Source organism: Filicampus tigris, chromosome 3 (genome assembly GCF_054856515.1).
Source record: "Filicampus tigris isolate MCC_2025a chromosome 3, RoL_Ftig_1.0, whole genome shotgun sequence".
NCBI classification, from domain to species: domain Eukaryota; kingdom Metazoa; phylum Chordata; class Actinopteri; order Syngnathiformes; family Syngnathidae; genus Filicampus; species Filicampus tigris.
The window spans coordinates 23,420,653-23,442,830 of NC_141219.1; the positions used below are offsets into that span (position 1 = coordinate 23,420,653).

General features: G+C 43.5%; 1 protein-coding gene across 2 annotated transcripts in view; it reads right to left on the bottom strand.

Moving 5' to 3' along the window:
- Positions 1-17,468: 17,468 nt before the first annotated feature.
- The window catches only part of tspan4a (tetraspanin 4a), a 134,148-nt gene continuing 129,438 nt past the window's right edge, over positions 17,469-22,178 (bottom strand). For both annotated transcript variants that reach the window (XM_086026418.1, XM_086026417.1), the window contains 2 exons: positions 20,538-20,621; positions 17,469-17,965 (listed from right to left, as the gene is read on the bottom strand). In XM_086026418.1, coding sequence (XP_085882544.1) covers positions 17,897-17,965; positions 20,538-20,621 — 153 coding nt within the window. In that variant the 3' untranslated portion in view covers positions 17,469-17,896. The remainder of the gene's footprint in view (positions 17,966-20,537; positions 20,622-22,178) is intronic.

Here is a 22,178-nt window from a genome sequence, read left to right on the forward strand (position 1 = left end):
GGAGTGGCAACAATTAAGACATTAGTTTTAGCTGCATTTAATTTCAGAGAGTTGCTATTCATCCAATCCGTAATTGCAGTTAGACAATCCTGCAGTACATCTATTTCATGTGTCCTATTTGGTTTTAACAAGAAATATAACTGAAGGTCATCCGCGTAAACGTGGTATGAAACACCTTCAGAATTACTGATGACATCGCTAAGAGGAAGCATGTATAGCGTGAAAAGGATATAGGCCATAAAACTGAACCTTGGGCCACTCCGCACAAGAGGGGGACATACTCTGACTTGTTAGGGCCAACAGCCAAAGCGAAAGAACTATTTGACAGATAACATGTAAACCACTGAAGGGCAGTTCCTGAAATGCCTACCCAGTCCCTCAGCCGATCAACGAGGATGTTGTGGTCAACGGTGTCAAAGGCTGCCCTGGGGTCAAGCAGAACCAACATCGTGCGTCTGCCAGCATCAGAGGCCATCATGATGTCATTCCAGTTTCTGCTCTGTTTCTGCTAGCATAATGCAATGGCAGTTTCCAAATGGGCACTTTACCCTTTTTCGCCGGTCCGTCCTCCCTCCGGGACCTGGGTACCCTTCCGTCCTTTGTCATAAAATTAAACTTCCTCCGGTCCTGTCCATCCTCGTCCTTTGAAAGCGCTTCCATCCTTACATTCCGTCAGTCCGCCCTCCCCCACACTCATAAATATTATTTAAAGATCATTAGCTGGCTAATTTCCTATGCACATCCATTTACCGACTGGGAGTATCGCGAGTGGATTGAATTGCAGATCTGGGCATTTTACTAAAAATTGAGCGTCCATTATTCGTCATCCGTCTGCAGCCAGTAAATAGTTTGTTCAGCTATTTTTCAAGATATTTTGGAGGAGGTATTTGGTAACAAATGTTTTCAATATCTCACATGTAGCGTTAAAAGTGAAGACAATTTGAAAGAAACATGTCAAGTCGACACACATTGTTTGCCTTTGCGGGCCACATAAAATGATGTCGGGACCTCGGGCCTTGACTTTGCCACCCGTGCACAACAACATTTCCAGATTGTGGTACTCGGTGCACACAAAAGGCGCGTACGGCCGACGAGGAACAAAAGTGAGTTGTTGTTGCTTGGGGTCCCAAAAGCTGGGCAATATTTGAACAGAAAGAGTGACTCACTGCTTTCACAGCCTGATCCATCATTCAAATCTGTCCCCCAAGCCACAACAACTCACTATTGTTCCTCGCCACGGCCATCGAAGCCTCACCGCGAAAAATAGACTAAAGACGGACTACAGACGAAAGACGGATTAAACACATGAACTTCCTACAATGCTCAGTCTGTTCATTTTAAAACATTTCCCGTCATTCGTCAACCGCCAGCAAAACGGGCGTCCGTCATAGGCGGATAGACGGACCGGTCCATCACATAACGGACGGAATGTCCAGCTCTGTTGAATTGTTTAGGTTAAGATAGGATTTAGCTGCCAACTTCACGCAGGTCGGTCACCTGACCAGAGCCCGCCAGGGGACATCACGACAACATTTAAGATTGCTTTATAACGCAATACTATTGCGTTTTATTGGCAAACATTTGCATTACAATGCGATAAGTTTTTAGTTTTTATTGCATTATTTCGCAATAAAATAATTATTGCAAAATAATGCAAGGTTATTTTAGGAGTAAACGAAAGATTTCCACTTCCAGGTCGCTTAATGTATGTAGGCCCTGGCAGAGATTTTTACAGTGTCAAGATGTCTCACACAAGGACATACTTTGCATGCAAAGGGATAAAGGTTAGTTAACAAAACAAAATTGCACACACAAAGACAGGCTGGGCGCGTTTCTGTCAGTCAGTGAAATGGCGCCCTGAATCCTGTGGCATAATCCATGGTATTATGTGTGTTGAACCAGTAGAGGACAGACTTTGCCTATGCAATGGTACTGCAGGGAGCGTACATGAAGTGTTGTGCAGTCAGTTAATAAAGAAGGCTTCGTGGTATCGCAGAAAGAGAACAGTGGTCTTGCTTTTTAAAAGAACCCAACACAACACGTAAGTTAGTACTTGACCCAGTTAGTGATGAATTCAGGGACGGATTAAAAGCCACTTCCGTCCTGCTTTGTCCGTCCTTTTTAAAGTTCATCCTCCGTCGGTCCGTCCACAAAATGGGTGTCCGTCATTCCGTCACTGGGACGGAATGCCCGTCTCTGGCAGTTTCTGGTGTATGTAATATGTGCAGCTTCACAGGGCAGCATTTCTGTTTGGGGGGTGGGGGGGACTGGGGGTGTTGTGGTGGTCATCGTCACAGTCGTAATGTTTTAAACTTCAGAAAGATGTTTTGCAGCCTCTTCCCTGAAGTCCTACCTTACTTTAAAGATAAAGTGTGTTGGAATGCTGTTCTCACCCCCCCCCCCCCCACACACACACCCACGCACACACCGTGTTTTCCATTATATTGTGTTAATAATGTAATGTCTCTTATCGCATTATCTCACTATAGTTTTGATGTTTGGCATAAAATATTCAAATTAATAATGTGCCCTACATTAGAGGATGAATCTTAAAAAAAAAAAATCATACACTGGAGGCATGTGTCTGATAAGGCAGCCTTTCTTTTATAGCCATGTCCAGTTGCTAATCTCATCCACAAGCAATCATGCATGAATAAACTATGTATTTTCCATCATTTTATAAACATCAAAAAGTAGACTGGGAAGTGTAACTGACAGTGTTGTGGTTTACTCACCTGACTTGTGTTCAGACAGGGTAGGTTCAGTTCCTACACTGTGACCTTGTTAATTTGAGTGTGAATAGCTGTCTGTCTCTGCAAGTGCTCTCTGACAGGCTGGCGGTCAGGCCAAGGTGGAATTTGCCGTTCACCTTCGGAGTCATCTGGGATAGCGTCCAACCCCCTGCAACCCTGAACAGGATTAGCAGTACGGAAAATGGATGGATTGGGAAATTAGGACTACTTGTTGGAGAGTCGCCAATTTGTATCTTGAGCAATGTCGATATGCCCTTGAGCAAAGCACTGCTCAGGGTGCTCGTTCATGTGTAGCACGCTCACATTCCTCCGTCACTGCAAGGGTTCTGTTGATGGGTTTTATGGTGTGTGTGTGTGGGTAGCATGTTCATGTTCTATAAGGAGCAGAAAAATGCTATTTGTCCGCCCGGAACTAACAAAAGGAATGCTTATTATTATTCTTAGCTGCAAGGAGACAGAAACTGAGCAGCCTCAGCACTATGTTAATATCAATACGATATTACAGGAAAGTTCTAACATAAATTCGTACCAAGTTAATAGTCCCCTTTAGAACTTTGTTGTTAGTGATTTTCAGAAATAATGCAGACCTAAAGCCTTACCCACAAGCCCTAACGCTTCTCCATATTTTCAGTGTGTCATTTCTATAGCAACCCATTACCATCGCCAAAGGTAATAATATCTTAATCTGTAAAATAATCTTAATCTGTAATATACCTACATTATGACGTGTATAATTAAACCGCCTTAGATATAGAAGAGAGGTGTTTATAATCAGACAACAATTGTCGCTATTGTATCATAAGCATGCATAGAATTTATTTTGGGCCTCCATTTGAGTGTGACACTTTAATACACATGTGTGTAATAAATAGACAATGTGTAAAGGGAGAAAATATTTACACACACAAAGTCAAATACAAGCAATAATAATCATCATCATCAGCATCATCATAAATGGTGGCAGTGACATGATTATACTGTAGGCCTACTGGTGAAATGTTTGGCAGAGGGATAGTAAGTGCCAAGAAACTGTTCCAGTGTGGTGTTTCAAGTGATTCTTTCTGCTGTCTTTGCAGTCCATTGCTGTCTTTTTTGAGCCATCTGCAAACCGGACTGTGACAGATGAGTCCAGCAGTGATTCAATAGCTGTCATGTAGAACTGGAGGGACAACTCCTGGGGCATTCCGGGCTTCTTTAGTCACCACTGAAAGAATATACTAGGCTGGATTTTCTTACAGGATAGCGTTGACGTTTATCTTCCTTTTCCGGTCTTGTGGTTCCCAGAGACGTGTTGTCACACTGAACAAGTTGCTAATTAAAAAAAATATATTAAAAAAAAATATGAGCCGTCACCTTACCGTGGTGGAGGGGTTTGCATGTCCCAATGATCCTAGGAACTAAATTGTCTGGGGGGCTCTACGGCCCTGACAGGGTCACCCATGGCAAACAGGTCCTTGGTGATGGACCAGACAAAGCACAGCTCAAAAGACCCCTTGTGATGAGAAAAATGTATGGACTCCGTTTTCCCTTGCCCGGACACGGGTCACCGCTGCCCCCCTTCTGGAGCCAGGCCTGGAGGTGGGGCTTGGTGGCGAGCTCCTGTTGGCCGGGCCTGCACCCATGGGGCCCGGGCGGGCCTGAGCCCGAAAAGGCAACGTGGGTCCTCCTTCCCATGGGCTCACCAATTGTGGGGAGGGGGGCCCAAAGGGGTCGGGTGCCCTGTGAGCTGGGCGGCAGCAAAAGGCAGAGACCTTGGCGGTCCAATCCCCAGCTACAGAAACTAGGTCTTGGGACATGGAATGTGACTTATCTGGCAGGGAAGGAGCCCAAACTTGTGTGTGAGGCTGAGAAGTCCCGACTAGATGTATTTTAGTCGGGCTCAATTCCACACACAGCTTGGGCTCTGGTACCAGTCCTCTCAAGAGGGGTTGGAGACTCTTCCACTCTGGAGTTGCCCCTCGTCCCGGGGGAAGCAGGGGACATTGAGTCCAAGGGGACCATGTTTTGTGCCTCCATTGTTGAGGCGGCCGGTTGGAACTGTGGCCGTAAGCTGGCTATCCGCTGGCTTTTGATCCGACCTGAGACCTGAAATCTTCGGCTCTTTCCAGGTGTCTACTGGATATTGTGTTTTATGTTAATTTATTGATTTCACTTGTTGTATTATGGCTATTTTGTTGATTGCAAGTAAAGTGCTTTGTTGCAGCTCTTGCTGTGGTGAAATTTATATCTGTATATCTATCCATCTATATATATGTATATATATATATATATATATATATATATATATATATATATATATATATATATATATATATATATATATATATATATATATATATATATATATATACACACATATATATACACAATCATGGCTCACCTGTTTTCAGAGTTTGGTCATGTGACATTCACAAGCTGAGCAATGATTGGTCATTATCTGAGCCCTAAGAAACTGTGATGTTATTTTCAGTTGACAGCAAGTGGCAAAATTGCTGCTTCCTGACATGGACAAAAATGGGCGGATTTTGCTTCTTAATCATATTCCACAAACACAATATTAATCAGAATACTGTGCTTAGACTAGTGGGGCTGCCTAGAATATATTATTTCAAAAATGACTAGGGTTGACTTGCCCTTTAAATCCTTCATTGAGTAGGAGCCAAAAAGTTAGCGTCCATTCCCTCCAAGTTGCTTTTGAAAGCGGCCATTTTCAGCCCAGCATGTTTCCACTGACCTGTGTCATTTGCTTGGCAGCCAACAAAAACATTCCTTGGTGATGAACAATGGTGACAACTTATTTATTTACTGTAACTCTGGAAAAAAGTTTGACCCTTTTGATTGAAAGCAGGCAAAAAGGATCAAGTCAACAGCCAACCCCTCTCTCCCCACATAACACAAATGCAATCCTTCAGAATAATATATTTTTTAAATAAATGTAGCTGTAATCTGATTGTGTTTTTTTTCCTGTAACTTTAATGGATTACAGTTATATTGTTTTTAAATCCTGATAACCTAATGCCGGTACATGTATTCATTACTCCCCATGCCAGGCTCTCCAAGTCACCCACTGTAATCTTTCAGTATCAGTGATGATTAGATAAATATTGGTTCTCAACTAATCCAAATGATGTAGGTGGCACAGTTGTTTGTTGTTGTATTGTGATTTTCTATAGTATTGATGGTTTCCATAGGTGGGCATTCCCAGAGCTGGGCATCGCCTATTTCCCTTCCGCCTATTTCGGACTTAACCCGTACCACGTCACACGCAGGTGCAGCAGTCCTGACATGCGGCCGAGTCAGGAAAAATAAATAAATAAAACAGTTTTGTGTAATTTGTGGTCCCACAGACGCAATGACATGTGCCCCATATTGTTTTGATTTCACCGATCACCATGCCGTGTGTGTGTGTGTGTGTCTGTTGTTTTTGTTTGATTTTTTTTTTCTTTGTTTGGCAGAGTGTCTGCTCGTGCCGCGCCTGTTTGTGACATGCGATTACGTTCTCAATCCCGATTGGCTGTCACCGACGAGGGATGGACCGGGACCACGTGGTCGATTAAGTATGCAGGATGGAACGCGGTGGCGGTTAGGCAATGCCCAGTTTAGGGCATCCGTTTTTCTGACGACTGACTGATGACGGGACATTGTTTAAAAATTTAAATTTAAAAATATGGACTGACGAATGACGGAAGTGGGTTTTCATACGTCGGTGTAATCATCGCTAACCGCGTTCATCAGTAATGGTCTGTCAGTCCGTACCTGATGGACCATTAGTCCGTCATTGGCAGAGGCCCGTTTTTCTGACGTTTTTTTTGGGGGGGGGGACTGACTGTTGGACCAACGGACTTAAATGACGGACTGACTGACGATTACAATTCAGTCCGTCACGAAAAATGACGGACTGACGAATAATGGATGGCTACCCTGGCCGCTGACGATGGACCGGCAACATTTTGTAAAATGCCCACCTTCGATGGTTTCTAGATTTACAATGTGATAGTGGTTGTATTAAAGATGGATTAAGTCCCACTAAAAGCCCCGGTGCCAATTGCACCTGCTGCCCTGGTTAGTATCAAGTGGTCCTGATGCTTCCTTGCTCATGTAAGACTGAATCAGTATATTCTTTATTTGCAGACACAAGTCCATACAATCAACACAAGAGAAACAAACAGGGGAAAAGAGATATAAAAAAAAAAAGATAAAAGAGAAAGGATACACAACTGTACATAAAATTTATACAAGGTAGGGCACCAATGCAGTCTAACCTTAGAAGTAAACCTATAACAACTTTTCACTGGGCTGACAAAGGCTTCAATTATATGATTCTCTGATATGGTCTAGTTGACAGATGAAGGTAAAAATCATCTGTCTGAGTAGTGCATCAAATGTTGGTATTCTTTTCACCACAAATAATTGACTAGCACTGTGCTACCTTGGTACTCGAAGAAGGAGCCTCACTTTAATTGAACTTTAATTTACTTTACACAGGAAAAGAAGTTTGCATCCTTAAGAAAGAATAGCCCACTTCGTCCTCTCCTTTCAATGTCCCCAGTGATCTCCCAGTCTGACTTTTTTGTTCAGCTACTCTCCCAGATACCTGTGGGCGATTCAGTGCCCTCAAATGAACTTTTATTTCCTCAAATGAAAGAATAAAAACTGAGAAGTGCAGAGCGTGTTTGTCTCTCTCTAGACTGCATACAGAAGTTGAAGCCTTCAGTGTATTTGTGGTAAAAGTACTTTGCAGATATACACCCAAATTAGAGACCCAGTTCATGAAGTCAATTTCTTCCATGCTGGAAAGACCATCGGTGCTGTTTTATCTGCTCTACATGGCCCACTATTTGGCTTTAGGAAGACGGCAAGAGGATGGAAAGGTGAGGGAACAAGCACACAGGTATGTTTTATTGATCAAGCACAAGATGGAGAAAGCCCACAAACATGGGAATGAATAATGTATTGGATGAGAGGAAAGGATGCAGAGATTTGCTGAAGCGATGAGGTGAATTTGAGAGGCAACAGGGGGATGAGAGGAGACTCTGGGGTTTGGAGGAGGTTTTCTGTGTTGTAAGTGGACTAACCACATGTCCTGACTAATGGAGTCAACAGGAACTCTTGCGCTACAGTTGGAATTGGTGCACACATGCATACAAACCTCTCCAGTCTGTGTTATAGCAGCACCATCACTCTGTGAGCGCCCTCCATTTTCTATAGCGCTGATAGACAATCACAGCGCAAATAGAGGGTGTCCCAAAAGTCATGATACGTTTTCTTTTTCAATTTCGTTTCAGGTATCATTTAGACAAACCTGAGGCCGTCAGCATTTGACAGCTTAGGCTTTGCAGTTTTTGTAAGCATGCAGTATCATTCCTTTGCTCAACTGACTTCAGGCTGTCGAGCATCATACTCTTCTCGCTCGTAGCCTTTGTACAGCCTGAAGTCAGAACGAGGAAAGCTGAATTGAGCTTTTGTTGATGGTTATTAATTCCAGTGCAGCCCTCCCGATAGACTTTCCCGCAAACACCTGCTCTCGGAGTTCTGTGTTTACATCAGTGGCGATCATATCAGGCCTACCGCTGTTGGTTTGTCAAAAACAGATCCTGTTTCGAGAAACTTGCCAGGAAAAGCGTCAATGCTACTATGCGTTGGAGCAAAGCTTCACAAACTGTCGCTATTCAGTCGGGAACAGGAAACTTCTTTCCATGTGGCAATTTGTAATTGCTGCTCCAATGTCCGTTAGCGAGCCATGGGCCACTGGCTGCCCCAAAATCTTGAAAAATCATTGACTGTTTTATTACCTAGCTGCGTTTTCCCCCAACTATACAGTATGAATATGAATAGATATATTATAGCTTCACATAACCTTACCCACACTGATGTATTAGTTTGGAGTTAAATGAAACATGTCAATGTGGCCCTTGGAAAAGTAAGTGCGGACACCCCTTGTTTAAATGAAGAAGCTAGCCAGTGAACCAACTGAACTGAACTTCAAAAAAATTCAAATCTGTAGACTTGTATTTTTATTTTTTTTACATTAATTGCATAAAAACTTACTCACGGGGTTTTTATAAAGTTTAATATCAAACCTGTGAACTTTAATGTATAAGTTATTCATTTTTCACTTTCACAAGAGAGTTTTACTTTTGAAAATCTCATGAAAATAAATTCACACGAGTACTATAAACTATACTGAGCCCCCACTGATGGGCTAATCTGCTGTGTAGACAGGCAAATGAGAGCAATATGGCACCCCAGTTCAGATTAGCAGCAGGTACAGTGTGTGTGTGTGTGTGTGTGTGTGTGGGTGTGCGTGTGTGGGGTGTGTGTGTGTGTGTACAATATGCCTGTTATGGACACAGTGATGTCTCAGTGCAAATGAGAACACACGCTTGCTTGGTATAGAAAATACATATGCTAATGCTAGCTGGTTATTTGCATTTGAGTTTAACCACCCTTTAGTTGTTAGATGCATCAATGTTGGCAATAGACGTGAATTGTGTAAGTCACCTGATTATGACTTGACTTAAGTTCAGCGCGTAGGAGGGAGCGTGTAGGCTGAACCTCGGAGCAGGAGTGATACCGAGCTCATCAGACACGTCACTCCAAACAACACATAGTGCAGCCTCCTTCGCGTGTATAATCTTGATGGAAGTGTTTCACTGTGGCGACTCTTGATTTATTTGAACAAAGTTAAGCCACAAGTTCAATCGGTGCCCTGTCCACGAGTGCACACCACGCATGTGCGCACTTGTTTGATTAAGGTGGATTCTTCTGTGGGTCGGCAGACAGGGTAACCTGAAACGGGTAACCAGAATTTTAAAACGTAAACGAGGCTGGGAGGGTCGGAATGTTAGTCCAGGTTCCAAATGATTCTCGAGACTCGATATTCATGGCATACCACCGTTTGTCAATCACTATTGACAAACTCACATGCACACCTCTAGGCCAGTGATTCTCAACCAGTGTGCCGTGAGAGATTATCAGGTGTGACGCGGGAATCTTATCCATTGTCCTTTATTTTGACTTTTTTTTTTTATAATTATTTTCAAATCATTTTTTGGGTGTTAATTTATGTATGCCAACTTCGTATAATAACAGGCAAAACAATGAAATGCTCTTCCCCTAGATGACTAAAGGTGCACAATTAACCTGTATCTCCACTTTTTGTGAATCATTTCTCCAAGTGGTGTGCTGTGACATTTTTCCCCGATGTGAAATATATGCCTTCGCTCAATAAAGGTTGAGAAACACTGCTCTCGGCAATAAGCAGTCTTCAATTAACATGCATATATTTGAAAGGTGGAATATTGGCTCGCATCCACCAAATCCGCAACTGCTCTGGGCCTCTGACATCTTCCGCCCACCACAATGACCACGGAGTGTGTTTGTGCATTTATGCAAATTAACTTTAAATAGACTGTTTATAGCAATAGCATCTGGCTACTTCAAAACAGGTGAGCTATTTACTGTTATTTGCCCTGAAATATTTCTCATTTTTCTGCAAGAAGATCCCAGTTGTGTTCATAACTGTTTGTAGCAATCCACTATCTACAGTACATAGTCATCTCCATTGATGACATGTACCACCCGCTTTTGTGGAGGTATATTTTTCCAACCCCTCCATGAGCCATCACCTTACCGTGGTGGAGGGGATTGCACATCCCAATGATCCTAGGAGCTAAGTTGTCTGGGGGCTCTACGGACCTGACAGGGTCACCCATGGCAAACAGGTCCTAGGTGAGGGACCCGACTAAGCACGGCTCAAAAGACCCCTTCTGATGAAAAAAAATTATGGACTCCAGTTTCCCTTGCCCGGACACGGGTCACCCGGGCCACCCTCTGGAGCCAGGCCTGGAGGTGGGGCTCGATGACGAGCGCCTGGTGGCCGGGCCTGCACCCATGGGGCCCAGTCGGGCTCAGCCCGAAAAGGCAACGTGGGTCCCCCTTCCCATGGGCTCACCACCGGTGGGAGGGGCCAAAGGGGTCGGGTGCTGTGCGAGCTGGGCGGCGGTTATAGGCAGGGACCTTGACATCAGATCCCCGGCAACAGAAATGAGCTCTTGGGACATGGAATATCACCTCTCTGGAAGGGAAGGAGCCCGAGCTGGTGTGTGAGGCTGAGAAGTTCCGACTAGATATAGTCGGGCTCACCTCCACACACAGCCTGGGCTCTGGTACCAGTCCTCTCAAGAGGGATTGGACACTCTTCCACTCTGGAGTTGCCCAAGGTAAGAGGCGCCGTGCAGGTGTGGGCATACTTATTGCCCCCCGGCTTGACGCCTGTACATTGGGGTTTACCCCGGTGGACGAGAGGGTAGCCTCCCTCCGCCTTACGGTGGGGGGACGGGTCCTGACAGTGCAGAGTACCCACCCTTTTTGGAGTCCTTGGAGGGTGTGCTGGAGAGCGCTCCACCTGGGGACTCCATCGTTCTGCTGGGGGACTTCAATGCTCACGTGGGCAATGAAAGTGAGACCTGGGAGGACGTGATTGGGAGGAACGGCCCCCCCGATCTGAACCCGAGCGGTGTTTGGTTACTGGACTTCTGTGCTCGTCACGGATTGTCCATAACGAACACATGTTCAAACACAAGGGTGTCCATGTGTACTTGGCACCAGGCCACCCTAGGCTTTGTAGTCGTATCATTGGATTTGCGACCGCATGTTTTGGACACTCGGGTGAAGAGAGGGGCAGAGTCTTCAGCTGATCACCATCTGGTGGTGAGTTGGCTCCAATGGTGGGGAAAGATGCCGGTCCGACCCAAACATATTTTGAGGGTTTGCTGGGAACGTCTGGCAGAATCCCCTGTCAGAAGGACAGAAGGGGGTTTCAACTCCCACCTCCAACAGAACTTTGCCCACGTCCCGGGGGAGGCGGGGGACATCGAGTCCGAAAGGACCATGTTTCGTGCCTCCATTGTTGAGGCGGCCGATCGGAGCTGTGGCCGCAAGGTGGTCGGTGCCTGTCGTGGAGGTAATCCCCGAACTCGCTGCTGGACACCAGCGGTGAGGGATGCTGTCCAGCTGAAGAAGGAGTCTTATCGGGCCTTTTTGGCCTGCGGGACTCCGGAGGCAGCTGACAGGTACCGGCTGGCCAAGCGGAATGCAGCTCTGGCGGTTGCTGAGGCAAAAACTCGGGTGTGGGAGGAGTTCGGGGAGGCCATGGAAAATGACTTCCGGACGGCTTCGAGGAAATTCTGTGGTGCTGGGGAGGAGGGCCTGTCAGGAGGTCAAATCTCGGATTTAGGAGGAGCAATGTGGTTTTCGTCCCGACTGTGGAAGAGTGGACCAGATCTATACTCTCAGCAGGGTCCTCGAGGGTGCATGGGAGTTCGCCCAACCAGTCTACACGTGTTTTGTGGACTCGGAGAAGGCGTTTGATCGTGTCCCTCGGGGAGTTCTGTGGGGGGTGCTTCGGGAGTACGGGGTACCGAGCCCCCTGATAAGGGCTGTTCGGTCCCTGTACCACCGATGTCAGAGTTTGGTCCGCATTGCCAGCAGTAAGTTGGATTCGTTTCCGGTGAGGGTTGGACTGCGCCAAGGCTCCCCTTTGTCACCGATTCTATTCATAACTTTTATGGACAGAATTTCTAGGCACAGCCAAGGTGTCGAGGGGGTCCGGTTTGGGGGCCTCAGTATTGCATCTGTTCTTTTTGCAGATGATGTGGTACTGTTGGCTTCTTCAAGCCGCGATCTCCAACCCTCACTGGAGCGGTTCGCAGCCGAGTGTGAAGCGGTTGGGATGAAAATCAGCACCTCCAAATCTGAGACCATGGTCCTCAGTCGGAAAAGGGTGGCCTGCCCTCTCCAGGTCGGGGATGGGATTCTGCCTCAAATGGAGGAGTTCAAGTATCTTGGGGTCTTGTTGGCGATTGAGGGCATGATGGAACGGGAGATCAAAAGGCGGATCGGTGCACCGCCTGCTGTGATGCGGACCCTGTATCGGTCTGTCGTGGTGAAGAAGGAGCTCAGCCGAAAGGCGAAGCTCTCAATTTACCGGTCGATCTACGTTCCTACTCTCACCTATGGTCATGAGCTGTGGGTCATGACCGAAAGAACAAGATCTCAGAAAGAAGCGTCCGAAATGGGTTTCCTTCGCAGGGTGTCCGGGCTCTCCCTTGGAGATAGGGTGAGAAGTTCGGCCATCCGGGAGGGGCTCAGAGTCGAGCCGCTTGTATTTTGGCTGAGAGAGAATATCTCTGAGCATTCACACACATTTACTGTACGTGCTCTATGATGTCTTTCCACTATTTATACGGTCAACAATGGTGTCAAGCTCATTTGCAGTTGTTCCTACTCATCCTCAAATGTATTTTGTATATGCCCCTTTATTGCACACAAACCAAATGGCTGACTCCTTTTTTCTGGAGTGAAGATTCACTAGCCGGAGGGCGTGAAATGTCCTTTTCATTTATCGTTTTCATTTCTTCTTCCACAATGTACAGTAGGTGCTAAGAGACTTTGGGACGGACTTCTTTTAAGGGCCGGTCACATAAAGTGGATTTAGTTTCCAGAGCATCTCAGTCCATCACCAAAGCCGGAGAGGTTTCTTGTTTACATTAACACTATATGAGAGGAAAGTGGAGCTTGGTTAGTGAGCTGAGACTGCCCAAGAAAAAAAAAAGTGAAATAGCAGCAGCATCCAATTGATTTATGACGAGTTCCCGTATATGAGTTTTGCTCCTCTGTCAAACATTTGTTTAGGGATTGTTATTGTTAATCTGACTTTATTATTATCACACGCTATTATGATTTTTTTCTGAATTAAAAAAAACAGCTACGTCAGTTCGGTTCTGTATGTTGTATCTCCATGCCAACTTTAGTACACGTTTGTGCTCATGCTCAAAAACTCCTCTGTAACTGAGAAGTCGTTGTTTATCATACCATTCAAAGTCAGGGATTCATTAAATAAAATGCACACATATCCAGAACCTTGTTCATAATACAAGCAGGATCAAGTCAAACTAAAAAGCAAGGTTTTGTTGAGCTTAATTTACTCGACGAATAAAATGGCATTCCATTTTATTTTCCGCTGCTTTCTTTTTGTGTAATATCTCATAGTGTACTTCTGTTACATGCACTTAGTGTATTTGCATTTGCCAGCCAACAGCCAATCAAAGTGATCAATTCTGATAAGTGCTAAACAGCCAACATCTTTTTGCATATTGCGATCGATGTTTCATACATTCAAATAATCTAAAAAGATGACACATCGACACAAAAATCTTGTCATTCTTCCCAATTCTAAACATTGCTTTTTACTTAGGTTTGCTCCAGTTTGTATCATGTATGTGCTGAGCAAAGTTCTGGGTATGTGTTTGGAATGGATTTGATTTTATGAAACCATGACTGTGGGTGGTATGACAATGTTTTCTCAGCATTTTGGTTGTTTCCCAGATAGTAAAATTGGTGTGGCCCAGTGATGGGCACAACTCACTTGTACTTGGCCCATATACTTCAATGAACGACGGTCCTTTAGTTGTCCACATCTGGTGTGGGCCGCCCGCACAAGACATATTTCTCAGCCAAATCATATCACCATAGCTGGCCCTGCAAACTGTTTCCTGATATCAGCCTTAATTCAACCTTAACTAAGCCACTTCATCCATGAGCCATATTTAACTCAGATTTTTTGGGGAAAAAGCCTCAACAACGACATTGTTATGAACAGATCTTTATTTTCAGAACTTGAGAACCACCGCACATGAACTGGAAAACTGCACTTTTCTGCATCCAAACTAGGATGAGGCATGATCTTGAACAGCATTTATCCATCCATCAAATTGTTGTGCTCTCCATGATCTCTTTTCTTCCCCTCCTTGGGTGGGCTGTGTTTTGTTTTCCACGGGCGGGATTCTGGAATCTTCCTGCTTCTTCTTCTTTTTCTTCATTGGTGGGTGGAAACTGACGTTTGAGGAGCATTACCACCACCTACTGAGTCTGGGTCGGAGTAGCATTATGACTATTGCATAGTACTAGGAGAAAAACAAACAAACCTAAATTCTCTTTCTCAACCCTGTTTCTCTTAAAAACTGAAATAGTGTCTTAAACTGAATCCCTTCTGTCCTCAGCACATTTTAATACTAAACACTACCACCACACTCTTCTTTCGTTTGTAAAGTTTTCTCTACTTGTCCCGTGTAATTAATTAGTTAATTAATTTTTAGGCACAAACCAATCATTCACACTCACATTTGTGGTCCATCGGGTGGGAAGTGAACCCACGCCGAAGTCAGGTGACTGCAGCACCACCTCAGCCGGAGCCACATTTTTTTCATGTTTCAAAATGAAGTCAGACAGTTTATTAAAACGATTGCACATTCCACAAATTGGTAAGCACTCAAGACTTTGTATTTATGAAAACGCTATACTATTTTTGTGAATAAATTTCTTTTCCTGTTTGTCTCCCCCTGGCTGTTATTTTGATGTGTTAAACTGTGTTCGTGAATAAAGCATTTTAAATGAATAAATACATAAATAAATAAATAAATGCCTTTTTTTTAAATGGATACATGTACAGTTACCTGGGTAACAGAGTGGGGCCAGCTATAGTTCTATGATTTGGCTGAGATATGGGCTTTATGTGGCCGACTTGTGATAACCAGATGTGGACCAATAAAGTCATTTCTTTATTTTGCTCTTTATTTTTCTATCTGGGCTTTTTCCCCGACATCAGTCGACCTTTAACGTAACCAAATGTGGCACATTGTAACGGTGTACGCGTGCGCACGTGTGTGGTGATGTAATACAATTCTTACGTCTGTGATGTAAAATAATACTGTGTGTAGAAAAAAAAATTGAAACTTTATTTAAGGGTGTGAGAAGACTGGCTGTACATATATGGCCCAGGGTTCTAAATTGATTTCTGGGCCAGATACTTCACTCAACAACTGGCCCGCATCTTGTTTGCCAGAGTCAAGACGGTGCCTCCTTGGCCGCTCCTGGGCCATGTTCGGTTCACATGCCGTATGCCGGTGCTGACTGAATGCAACCTGTGCCAGCTTCATGGCAGATCTGGCCCAATTGCCTTTGCTATGTGGGTTATTATGGTGTGAAAGTAATCATTTGGATTGACATTGACTGTAAAGCAGCCCGGCGCCATCAGCGTTGCGTCATCGGCTCCAGGTGCAGATGTCTTCCGGGAGCCAATGGTGCTCGGCAGACTAGGCGTCGTTGGCATCGCTGCTTCAAGTTGCGTTGATCACGTGTTTGGAATCATGTGACCATTCAAGATGGCGACCGGTTTACATACCTTGTTGAACAGTGGCGTTACCAGGATGCCAGGTGTGGGTGGGCATCAGTCTTACCTGGGGGGGCAAAAAAGTGCTTCAATGCTCAAGTAGGTCGAAATCCAGCGTAGGGTACCTTAAAATGTGTTTTCTCCTTAATTGAGATAACCGTTGTTTTGATTTGGGCTAAACAAATAAAAGTTGATTTGATTTTTTATTTCCCATTCATCAGAACTACATCCAATTTTCCTTGGGTGGGCAGAGTGTGTGCGTGGGTGGGCACTGCCCCCCCTCTGGTAACAGGCTGAAAGCAATCTCTTCCATCGCCTTGTCTCGTTTGTGCTTGTCCTTATTTTCTGAGGACATGACATTGTTGAATGCAGGTGTAATCTCGCTAAAGATGAACTAATTTATCCTCCGAAATGTACTGACAGGTCGCCGCCATATTTGGTGTACGAAGAGCACATGTGCGGTTGGCTGATGTGCCACGCACACCAAGCGCCATAAATAAATTTCATAAAATTATATATTTGCAAAAATGTCTTTTTTTTTGTCAAGATGAATACTTTCTGTACCCACAGTACACAGTGTATACTATATGAATTTTATTATTATTGTCACATCCGTCTTGCTTACAGAATAAAAATAGAAAAGCCCACACATATGTTATCACATGAGCTGTGTCTGTGCCTTCTCTCACTTACATAAGATGGCTGAAAGGATGGAGGCAGCAGGCAATGCTGTGACTTGTGTGCAGTATTTGTCAAGGAATGACTCATTTTAAGATGTGTTCTTACAACTGACCTCATGAAGGTTGCAGCGCCAGTGGGTGCAGCAAAATAGTCCACTCGAACACGCCTTTCCTTCGGGATAGGATGCTTCCATTTTTGAATACATGTAGCTCACAGCATATGTAAATAATTCAATTAAGGGAAGGCTTCATAATGGTACACAGAAGCCTTGTGACTGTAATTTTTGCTCAAGGGATCCCCTTAAACAGCCCAAACTGCAGCAGCTAACTGCTAGCGTAGTTTGAACCCAAAGCTTTTGGAACAATTCCTTCAGTGTGTCTCAAGTGTGTTTCAAGTATGGATTACAGTTGGAAGCCAACGATAAGAGGAAGTAATTTGAAGGAACTCAAAAGACCTGAAGGAGGCTGCCGAGGCTCCAGAATAATCTTTGTCATTGGAGCTGGAGGGGAAACAGCCCAGAGCCATTTGGATGCATCCTGCTTCGCAATTTAAATACCTGTGAGAATGTTTGTATTGAGGACGGTCTCATTCTTCCGTCTCGTAAATCCGCCACACAATGCTATGCTTCATTCAGTAGAGCCGAGGGGTTATTTTAGGCGCTAAATGGACTACCCTGTTATATTTTTCCGTTTACACCAGCACTAGTCTTTGTCACGTAAAGGATTTTAGAGATGAATACAACCGGATTACACACTAAAAGCCTCAAGCATGTTGTGATGAGCAATGACACACTGACTGCTCAATAGATCAAAACATTTAATACACACCATCGCAGCGGACATGCACTTGCAGCACTTCACCAGTGCACTTTCCTAACCGAGCCTCTCCTTTTGAAAAGACATCAAAACAAAAATAATTTAAAACAAATACATTAAAAAAAAAAAAAAGAAAAAGGTTACACTGCTTAGCACGGGTTCATTATACTGCTAGGTAAAATGCATCACAGAAATGAGTATTTGACACATAGCAAATCATAAGGAAACGTATTACACTGAGACTGTGCTTGTTTGAAAGTGAGCGGGTAAGATGCGAAGTGGCAACGTCCCTGACGAAATGTCACCGGAGGGGCAAGGTCAGAAAGAAGAGAATGTGTCGGGAGGAGGGAAACTGCATCCGTGCCGCTTAAGTGCAGCAACGTTGCAGATGTGCTCACGGACGTCAGGCTTGAGCGCTAAGCGTAGAAGGTTTCCACTTTGACTGCCTGACAGAACATCGTCATGGAGAAGACCAGGCCCAGAATCTGGGAAAACATCAAACATTCATGACTTCAACATTCTTTCGGCTTGCCGTATTCGTATTCATTTTAAATTCGGAGTTGTCGATTCAAACACACTCAATTGGCACATCGTCTCATTTCAGTAAGAGCTGTTTCAAAAATTCTGACTTTGGTAACAATGCACAATTTTGAGTTTAACTGTCGGATACGTATTATTGTCATCATCATTGTTATTGATGACAAAAAATACTGAATGTCGGCATCTACTTTTTTGAAACAATACATACATATATATATATATATATATATATATATATATATATATATATATATATATATATATATATATATATATATATATATATATATGCATATATACATATATATATGCATATATATATATACATACATATATAAACACAGTATATATATGAAAGCTTATTAGAGGATCAATTTGAAACTGCATTAACTTCAAGAACTTTTTTTATGAAAATTTTCACCTACCTTTATAAGAGATGATGACACTGGGAGCACCCTGCACTTTTTGTTACAATTTTGAATCAAAACTATTTATTCTCTTTGTCTAAATTTAAAAGAAATCACTTGAACAAAGTTATTATTTTTTATTTTGATGCCAATATTTTCCCTTTTACTGCAAATTGATATTGGCTCCAAAATTTGGTTATCAGCCTCCTTGTATCGGCCCTGACAATAACATTGGTCTGTCATTAATTATTATCATCATTTTTATGACGGGACAGCATGGTGGACTAGAGGCTTTCAGAATGTTGTAGTGCCGTTCTACATTTCAACAAGACGCATCTATAATAATAAATTGGACGTCAAATGAATTCCTTAATTTGTGTGTCTAATGTTGTGATCAGTGAGTCATGCTTGACATTCCCAGGATCAAACAAATGTGCAAGAATTCTGTGAAGTACGTCATTCTTTCCATAAAAGTGGAGTTTAGATGAGCTCATGCTAAGCACCAGTGGTTTTATTTGTGTGCTCTACACATCTAAAAGGCAGTGACATCATGAAATAGCTCCGAAGGTACACAAGTTCATCACAATCATTTAACACTAGGGGAAGTAAAGTGAACACAAGCGTGTCGAAATAAATGACATGTCGGATTATTTATGATTGGGAGATCCGGCAGGTTGTCGGTTGTTAAACTGCAGTTTCAGCGATTTCATCTCCCCTCTCTACGTACACATGGCAAGGTCTCCTTGAGCAACACACTAGATGGACCCGAAATTCTCCCACTGCTTAGTTTGTGCTCGCCCACTTCTTCTGGATAATGGTCGGGTTTTTTTTCTATCCATCCATCATCCATCAAACCAACATTTTCCTTTTCCTGCCTATTGCAGCTGACTTTGGGCAAGAAGCTGGGTAAACTCTGAACTCGTTGCCTTTCAGTCATGGCGCATATACTGGCCCATTCACCCTCACTGACATTTTAGTGTGGTCAAATCCTACCTTACTTGCATGTTTTGGGATTGTGGGAGGAAGGAGGAAAAACCCTCACAAGGTCAATTTGTTACACTCGCTGGCACAGTGGAGCGTCTGTCACTTGGAATTCAAGTTAATGCTTCCGAATCAAGGCAACAATAAAATAAAAACGGCTAGGCTAAAAAAAAGTTGTTTTTTTTAAACTCATCAGTGGGGCACTCATAAAAGTCAAGGTACCACTGTATTAGATGTGAAACTAACATCATTGCGCAAAGGCAGGCACGAGCTCTGACGTTTTAATGACACTTTTCTGGTGCAATTATTTTTAAAAACAATAAATAATTGAACAGATATAGTTTGAAGGATTACACAGAAAACAACATGTTGGTAAGAATCTGGGAAAAGGTGCAGATCCGGTGGCGTACATGTTTGAAATTTGATTTGAAATGTCTCAAGATTAAACAAGAAGCCGTCCAAACAATCATTGTCAAGATTGTGGCAAGTGCTGACTCGGCATTAAATTATACAGAGATTTACTACAATTTCACAGAGATATATTCATAATAGCCGTCATTAATGTAATACTAAAACGAAATTGCTTTTGTGCGCATATTTTGCACTTAAAGAGAATCATTATGGAGATTTGTATTTGCGTTTAAGCTCACTGAACAGTGGCCAAGTTCGCATACTTCCCAAATAGTTACTCTGGGGGGAAAAAAGGCAATGCATCACTTTGCACGAGCCATAATTACACATACGCTCAAACACTGTTAAGTTGATTACATCTACTTTCTGGTTCATTTAGCTGTATTAGAAGATTCAAAGCACCAGTGAGAGTCTAATGCTTGACTACAAATGAGCCTGCAGCTGCAGCAGAAGAAGAGCCACGTGACTGATGCCTTCAAGAACAGAGTATTTCACTTCATCTGTTGTCTAGGCATGTCACGTAGCAATCGGCTGCAAAGGAGATAAAAGAGTTTTATTGGAATGTCAAATGCGGTCTTCAGTGCGAACACACAAAACGTCGGCGCTTCAGCTTCATTCAAAGGACACTGGAAATGTTAAGACGATCTAACCCGAGTGTGTGTATGCAAGTGGAAATATCACAGAGTGACTCACAAATCATGGAAGTCTCTCTAATTACCTGTGTAAGTGCTGTGCATAGAGCAAAGATCCACAGGGCCACCAGGTTCTCATTAAGCCAGTCCTTCACCCGCTCGTAGCACGGCTGTTGACACACACAGAAGGTGAATTTCACGTCAGTCGATGACGAGAGATCATGTAGACGTCGGCCTTAGGAACATCGGTTACTTCATCAATCAGGGTTGCACTTCCCTGCCGATCTTATTTCTTAATCCTCCCAATAGATTTTACCACAGTTCAATGGCAACATTTTGGAGCAAGGCACTTCAGGTTCCAGCAGGAGCATAAAGTCTGTAAAGTGCAAAGTTGCCAAAGTTGGGCGCGAACAACACATTGGGGATGAAGTTGGAAAGAGATTCTCAGCCAGAGCTTCTCTAAGGTCCAACATCAGTAACCTCCGACACCAGAAATGCTCCCCCGGATGAATGGGTAAAAATTCCCACAGAGACCCTCGAATATGGCAGAACGTCTTCCCAGAGAACAGATGCAACATTTTGCTGCCATTTTGACTTCCTATATGGTGTCAGGGTCAGCTATACCCACACTTTATTCGATCCATACAGTCGGCACACTTCATGTAGGTTCAAAATGTGACTTGCCTCCCTGGAGATGCTTTGCCAGGATTCTTTTGCCGCCACCTTTTCTTGCTGCTTGTTTGTGGGTTTTACGGTCTTCATATTTCTTTTAGTCATCAGTAAGTGAAAAGCAAGCTCTGTAGGCCACAGACTTGGCCACTGAAAGATATTACGTGTATGGCAGTATGTTTAGAGCAATTATCCAATTGATTCCTTCTCTTCTCCAAACGTTTACTAAACGTTAAACTTAGTTAAACCTGTCTGAAGAATCTCAGCTGAGAGTAAAGGGCTCTTAAAAAAAATCTGCAAAATCTAGTCTGACTTTCCCTTTCTGAAAGTTTGCACCTTCGTGTTGTTGGTAACCATTTACTGTACCAGTATGTTTTTTCTCAGTACATTTTGACAATGACATATTTAGATTAGACCCCTACATACTCACAGTTCGGCACCAGCGGATTCACATAATCACAGACTTTTTTCAATTATAAAAATGTTTTAAAAATGGTAGGTTAATTGAACATTTGAAATTGTCCAGCGGTGTGACTGCGAGTGGGAATGCTTGTTTGTGTGCGAAGACAGCTCCAGCACGCCCACGATCCTCGGAGAGGATAAGCGGTTCCGATAATGGATGGATGGATTTGCAAAACATTTTTAATACTGTATTTTTCATTTTTTGGGGGTTGGAGTTTTGGGTTTTTACCCTCTGTGTATCCCCCCCTAATCTGACTTCACAGATGTATTTGCTTCACTTGCCTTGAATTGACAAGAGAATGGGAAAAAAAATGACTGAACAATTAACCTCTTGCGAGTCACTTATTCAAACACTTTTAAGATGATTGAAATGGATTAGTCGCACACATAAAATGCCTCTAATGGGCAAATGTTAATAAATGACAATTTCCTGTAGGATAATCTGCATATTTTATTAATTAAAGCCGATCGTCTGGTAAATGGTAATGGGCTGTCACTTGTAAAGTGCTTTTCTCCCTTCGGTACTCAAAGCGCTTGACACTGTACCTCATTTAGCTACTGATGACGCAGCGTCAGGAGCAACTGAGGGTTCAGTG